Here is a 7,598-nt window from a genome sequence, read left to right on the forward strand (position 1 = left end):
TTCAGTTTATCAAATGTCTTTTTTTTTTCATTCAGGATTATACTCAACCTTGCTGTATAAGTTTTTCTTGGATATAACCCAAGCTCTTTTGCTCTTTAAAATATAATATTCCAAGGCCTACAGTCTTTTAGAGTAGGTCTTGTGAAATCTTGTCCGTATTTCCAGAGTATTTAAATTGTTTCTTTGTTTTTTTCTTGTTGCTTGCAGTATTTTCTCCTTAGCCAGAGAGTTTTTAAACTTGGCTATGACATTCCTGGAAGTTTTCCCCCTGGGATTTCTTTCAGGTGGTGAATGGTAGATTTTTTTTTCTATTTCTACTTTACCCTTGTTCTAGAATTTCAGGGCAGTCTTCATAACTTCTTGGAATATTGTATCCAGATTCTTTTTTTGATCATAACTTTCAGGTAGTCTGAAAATCCTCATATTGTCTGTCCTTCACCTGTTCTACAAATCAGTTGTTTTTCTAATGAGATCCTTCAGAATTCTCTTCTATTTTAATTTGAAAATGGTTTCTTATAATGTCATTCAATTACACTTGCCTAATTCTAGTTTTCAGGTAGTTATTTTCTTCCTTAAGATTTTTGACCTCTTTTTTTTCAAAGGGTTAACTTTCTTTTCATAATTTTCTTGGATTGTTTCTATTTTTTCCCTAATTTTTCCCTCAATGTCTCTTATTTGATTTTTTAAATTCCTTTTTAATTTCTTCCAATAATTCTTTTGGGGTTTGTGACCATTTGATGCTATAAAGTACTATAATAAGTACTGGAGATGATACAAGGTATGGGAAAGATACGTTTTGCCTTTACATTTTGCCTAGTAGAGGGATGTAGCATATTTGGTAAATAAAATAGATCAATTATCTTTTATTTTCTCAATATGAATACTACTCATAACAAAAGCAGTCACAATTCTACCATTTGGTAGACAGTCTTTGGGAGCTGCTAAACTGAAAAATTAACCACTCTGTGACTGTCTTTTTTCTGAGCCTCTCTCAACTTAGGCTGGTCCTCATACAATCCTAGGTTTTACTGCATAAAGCCTAAGGCTCAATTTCATAGTAATTCTACCCTTGGGATTATAGTCATTAAATATAAGCCCCCAGTGAAAATGGCCCCAGTAAGAGAAAAAATACTCTTTAACAGTATGGTTGGGATCCCAGGCCTGCGCTAGGAAAGACCATTCTCTTCCTTATGGCTACCAATGTTGTCCCTTATTCTCATGCTCCTAATGGAAGAACTTAAGGAAACATAAGGACAGAGTCAACCATAGGTATTTATGAGAGATAATAGAAGATCAGTCAGTTTCAGCTTTTAACAGACTAAAAAGACATGATTAGGATTGGATGCCAGTTGAATCCCTCAGCAATAAGGCAGGGGGAGGGGAGTGAGGAATACCAGTTCTTCAGTTCCTCAGTGTCTTTTTTATCTTTGGCTTTCTTGCTGCTGGTGCAAGCACCTATGACAATAGACACAGTTTCATACCTTACTACTTCTTCCTTTCATTGTTGCCTTTCCTGGTCTTCCTTGGAGGATTAGGTCTGAGGAAGGGAGTTACCAGATGCTACCATCCTACTTCTGATTAAGGGAAAGCATCACTACCTCCTTTCATTGCCCATCCAGAATTCCTGGAAAATCCGCCTGCCCAAGCATGTAGTCCGGCTCATGGGTTGTTTCTTCTCTTCTGTCACTGAGAAGAGATAAAAGTCCCAAGGTCTTTAGAGACTTAGTCCCCCTTGCCAGAGTTCAGCCATCACCAGAAGAGCTCTTACACTAAGAAAAGAGACATACACCTAGGACCCATACTTGAAGCTTATATTAACTGAGTGATTGGTTCTGCTGGAATACCCACCTTCTGCACCTTATCTTCTTTTATATTCAGAGAGGACCAAAATGACATCATGATGTCAGGGTCAACGTACAGTCCAACTGTGACTGATCAGAACACTATATGAACACTTGGGATGAAGATGTCTCTAAATTTTAAAATGATAAAATAATGAAATAGTAAAATGGTATCAGTGATATCTTTTGACTTGAGCATAAATTGGATTTAAGTAAGGCAGAATTGCATGAAGTTGTCAGCCTCACTCTCTCTTCCAGAGTCACCAGAATCCATGGGAAAAAGAAAGAAAAAAGTCTGTGTGGTAGGTATGTAAAGATGCATCACTTAAATGAAATCTAAAAGTTATGTTCGCATTCATTAAAAAAAAAAACCATCACCAATTATAGATTAACTCATATATTTTGTAGGTCAGATTATGAAGGAAAATGTTATCTATATTCTGACTCATATAAGAAGTATGAGTGGTTTTTTTTATTTATGCTGTTAGTAGTTAGAATTTTTAACAATTCAAACAACAATGAACTTGTTGAACAATCAAAGAACAAACATTTATTAAGCATCTACTATGTACCAGTAACTATGCTATGTGCAGGGGATACAACAAGAGACAAAAGACAGTCCCTGCCCTCAAGGAACTTACAGTCTAATGGGGAAGACAACATGCAGACAGATATACATAAATCAAGCTATATAGAAGATAAATAGGAAATAATTAACAGAGGGAAGACACTAGAATTAAGAGTGGTTGGGGAAGGCTTCCAGTAAAAGATGGGATTTAGTTGAGACTTAAAGAAGCCAGGGAGATCAGTAGGTAAAAGCAGATCAGGGAGAGCATTCCAGGCATGTGGGACAGCCAAAGAAAATGCCTGGACATCAGAGATGAAGTGTTTTGTTCTTGGAACAGCCAGGAGGCCAGTGTCACTGGACTGAAGAGTACATGTTGGGGAGCAAGGTGTAAGAAGATGGGAATGTAAGAGGGAGCTAGGTTATGAAGGACCCAGAGGATTTTGTGTTTGATCCTGAAGTTGATAGGGACCACTAGAATTTATTAAGTAGCGGCTGATGTGTTTGGACCTGCACTTTAGGGAACTCACTTTAGTGCCTGAATGAAGGATGGATTGGGGTGGGGGAGAAAGACTTGAGACGGGCTATAATAATAGTTCAGGGATCAGCTGATGATGAGTGGCACCACAGTGTGGCAGTGTCAGAGGAGGGAAGAGGGCATATTTGAGAGATGTCAAAAAGGTGAAATCAATGGGCTTTGGCAACAGATTGGTTTAGGGAGTGCAGGGGGATGTGAGAGAGTGAGGAATCCAGGATGACTCCTAGGTTGCAAGCCTGAGAAACTGGGAGAATAGCATTTTCCTCTGGAGTAATGGGGCTGGTAGGAGAAGGGGAAGGTTCAGGGGGAAAGATGAGTTCCTAACTTTGTACCTAATTCTACTTGATAAACTGTGATGATGATTATTATTATTATTAATGATTATTAATTATGATGATGATGTATTGATATTTATATAATTATAAATTCATGGATTCATGAAAGCCATCTATTAAGAATTACTATATTCCAAGCTCTAGGGCAAGAATAGAAGGCAGAGATAGAGCACTTACCCTTAGGTAGCTTAGATTCTAATGAGCAGAGACAGAATATAAAAGGGAATGGTGACCATAGAATGGTGTTTTGGTCTGGGAAGTTCCAGGAATTGGTTGAAGTAGTTGTGTGCATTATTTTCCTAACTATGCTTATATTACTTTGCATTGATTTGTGTAAGTCTTTCCTTAATTCTCTGTATTCATAGTATTTGTTGTTTTTAAAATTAATTAATTAATTAATTAAATGAGTTTAAGTTTTGAACATTAGCCTTTATAAGATTTTGAGTTTTAAATTCTCCCCTTCATTTTCCCCTGCACAAAACATCATGCAATCTGATATAGGCTACACACATATGATCATATTAAACATATTTCCACATCAGTCATGTTGTAAAATAAGAATCAGAACAAAAGAGATAAACCATGAGAAAAAAAACCAGAAAATAACAAAAGAAAGAGAAAATAGTATGTTTTGATTGATATTCAGACTCTACAGTTGTTTCTTGAGATGTGGATAGTATTTTCCAACATGAGTCTTTTGGAGTTGTCTTAGATCCTTGCATTAATAAGAAGAGATAAGTCTATCAAAGTTAGTCATCGCACCATGTTGCTGTTACTGTGTACAATGTTCTCCTGGTTCTGCTCGCTTCATTCAGCATCACTTCATGCAAGTCTTTCCTGGTTTTGCTGAAGTCCACCTGTTCACCACTTCTTATGGAACAATAGTATTCCATTACACTCATGTATGACAAGTTGTTCAGCCATTCCCCAATTGAAGGGCATCCTCTCAATTTCCAATTCTTTACCATCACAAAAAAACCTGCTATCAATATTTTTGTACATGTAGGTTGTTTTCCCTTTTTTATGTTCTCTTTTGGATGCAGACCTAGTAGCAGTATTGCTGGATCAAAGGGTATGCATAGTTTTGTAGCCCTTTGGGCATTGTTCAAAATTGTTCTCCAGAATGGTTAGATCAGTTTGCAACTCCACCAACAATGCATTAGAGTTCCAATTTTACCTATCTTATCCAACATTTAACATTTACCTGTTTTTTCATTTTAGCCAGTCTAATAAGTGTGAGGTAATACATCAGAGTTTTTTAAATTTGCATTTCTCCAATAAATAGTGATTTAGATAATTTTTTCATATGACTATGGATAGCTTTAATTTTTTCTTCCAAAAACTGCCTGTTCATGTCCTTTGACCATTTATCAATTGTGGAATGACTTGCATTCTTATAAATTTAAGTCAATTCTTTATAAATTTTAAACATATTTGTCATTTTTTATAGGACAGTAATATTCCTTGCATTCATAGAGCATAATTTGTTTAGCCATTTCCCAACCAAGTGATAGTTTCTTTGTTTCAACTTCCCTACTCCAAAAAGAACTGACATATATTTGTATATATACATATATACACATGTATTCATGTATATATTTACATATGGGTAAGAGACTTTCTTTTTTATCTTTGATCTCTTTGCTGCACATTTTATATATAACATATATGCAAATATATACAGATATTCATATATATATATATATATACATTTATACATATTGAATATAGCAGGTAAAGTATAGTATCTCATTTGAGACTCTAATCAGCCCTACAATAGAGTAGTGAAAGTTTAATATAATTTTGTGCACACAGATATTAAGTGACTTTATCAGAGTCACTTATCTAGCAAGGGGTTGACTTAACTTTGAAAGCCCAATCTTCTAATAACAAAAATTGTTTTTTTTTCCCATAAGCCAGAGTTGACACATTTAGTTGTTTCATTTTTATGCAAACATATTTCAGGGGCATTGAGGTAGAATAGACTTTTTTTTCTTATTTCAGACTGGGTATCTTTGCACCCCGGAGGCCAGAAAGATACCCTTTCAAGTGAAGACTAGAACCTCAGAAGATCTGGGGCACAGGGCTATAAAGGAATAAAGATAATCTGTAGGAAGTGAGTCTGAGCCATAGTGGCAGTGTCATTCCCTTCCTGCCCATAGTATTTCTTTACAGGATCATCACTCTAGTGGTGCTTGGTTGATGGTCAAAGTCAGTGGATGCGTTCAAGAAGCAACTAGAAATTTAGAATTTAAACAAACTTATGTAAATGAATTGACACGTGAGTATCCCTTCCAGGGAAAGTAGGGGTGTAAGATACTATGTTAGCCCCTCTAGGAGAAAAAAAGAAGTAAAGCTTTGTTTTTTTCCTACCATAACTTAACAACACATACTTTGCATGTGATTTGATGATCAGTAGTGATCTTTAGGACTTCTAGACTTATGCCAATGATGCTGCCACAGCTAAGAAGTCTTTGAAAACTCTTCAGGCTATGAAAAATACATTTGAAAGGCCATAATGAAGCTAAATATTCCGATTTTGGGGTGGATTAGCTGTGGGACTTTCTCTCAATCCATCTCTTCATCTCCCCAATTCAGGCTCAGACCCAGCAGCAACATAACAATGGAAAATCAGAACAGCACCTATGAGTTCCTCCTCCTGGCCTTCTCCAGGCACCAAGAACTCCTGTTCCCACTGTTTCTAGTCCTATACCTGGCAGCTCTCCTAGGAAACCTGTTGATCCTTGTTGCTGTTGGTTCAGACCCACGCCTTCATACACCCATGTATGTGCTCCTGGTCAACTTATCTTTGGCAGATCTGTGCTTCACCTCCACTACAGTGCCCAGGCTCCTCTATGCCCTGCTCACTGGGGACCAGACCATCACCCATTCAGCCTGCCTGTCCCAAGTCTTCTTTTTCCTGATGGCAGGCAATGTGGACAGCTATGTGTTAGCTGCCATGGCATGGGACCGATACGTAGCCATATGCAAGCCACTGCACTATGCTACTGTGGTGACCCTGCCACGATGTATGTTGCTGCTGGGGGCTGTGTGGGTGGGCACAGCCCTGCATTCTCTGCTCCACACAGTCCTTCTTGCTCATCTCACCTTCTGTAACAATCATGCTCTCCCATATTTCTTCTGTGATATCCATCCTTTGTTACATCTTGCCTGCTCTGACACCTCCCTCAACTACATAATGGTTACAGTTGAGGGCGGCTCAGTAATCCTTGTGCCTGCGGTTTGCATTATGGCCTCTTATGTCTTCATTGGAGCAGCTGTTTGTCAGGTTCGAGCCCCTGGGGGCTTCCACAAGGCATTTTCCACTTGTGGATCCCATCTAACTGTAGTTATACTTTTCTATGGAACTGTGGTGAGTGTCTACCTACAGCCTCCAGGAGAAGCTCAAGGTCAAGAAGAATACCAAGATCTTGTGGCCATAGTCATGTTCTCTGTGGTGGCTCCAACACTAACCCCCTACATCTATAGTCTGCAGAACCGAGAAATCAAAGCAGCCCTGGCAAAGGTGTTTATTGGGAGTTAAGATTAGGGTCTTGGTGAGCAAATGGTCAGTGTAGGATCCCTGCTGGAGTTAGCCTTCCCTTTTTTCTCTCATCTATTCATTTTCTTAGTGGTAAGACAACAATAGACTTACACAGACATATTCACACACTCAAGTTAGACACATTTATGTAAGGGAAACAATTTTGTTTCAGTCCTAGGAACAGAGTAAGAGAGAATCAATTTCTAGGACTAGAGCTGCTTCTGCTATTCTCCCTCCAAGATCCTTCAGTTTTGAGGGCCTCTTCCTAACCTTGAATTATATCCCCTTCTTGGCTTTAGTTCTCATCTCTCTAGCTCTGCAAGAAGGTCATCTTATCTTTATATTCACTTCTACTTCAGACTGAAGTGATCTTGTGTAGGAATGATCTGTATGACCTTTTAGAGGCAGAAAGGATGGTGCCAGATTTCTACTTGATACAAAGCTTTCTAATAAGACAGTTACCTGTGATCCATTAAGCATCTGCATCCTGAATTGCTACTTGTGAGATGTTTGATATTTAGATTTTAAGGATCCTTCCTAGGACTTGGTGCCCTCACAATGTTCTATCCTACTTTATCTCTCAATGGTAAAGCAACAGCACACATACACACAGACTTGAGCTGGGCATCTCTCTGCAATATAACACTTTATGTCAACCTTGAAGAACTAAATAGAGGGTTCCTGAAATGTCTCAAACAAAGAAAAATTAGAGACATGATCTCTTTCATTAATCCCACCTTCTGTATTCCTACTGCCACTGTACTAATTGAGACAG

At 38.0% G+C, this 7,598-nt stretch overlaps 1 protein-coding gene across 1 annotated transcript; it reads left to right on the forward strand.

The window, feature by feature from the left end:
* The first annotated feature begins 5,902 nt into the window (after positions 1-5,902).
* Positions 5,903-6,823, forward strand: LOC110193257 (olfactory receptor 1f45-like). The gene has a single exon (XM_020964932.1). The coding sequence runs from the start codon at positions 5,903-5,905 to the stop codon at positions 6,821-6,823; it is 921 nt and encodes a 306-aa protein (XP_020820591.1).
* The last annotated feature ends 775 nt before the right edge of the window (positions 6,824-7,598 follow it).

This window comes from Phascolarctos cinereus, unplaced genomic scaffold (genome assembly GCF_003287225.1).
Source record: "Phascolarctos cinereus isolate Bilbo 61053 unplaced genomic scaffold, phaCin_HiC Scaffold_2;HRSCAF=192, whole genome shotgun sequence".
Classification (NCBI taxonomy): Eukaryota; Metazoa; Chordata; class Mammalia; order Diprotodontia; family Phascolarctidae; genus Phascolarctos; species Phascolarctos cinereus.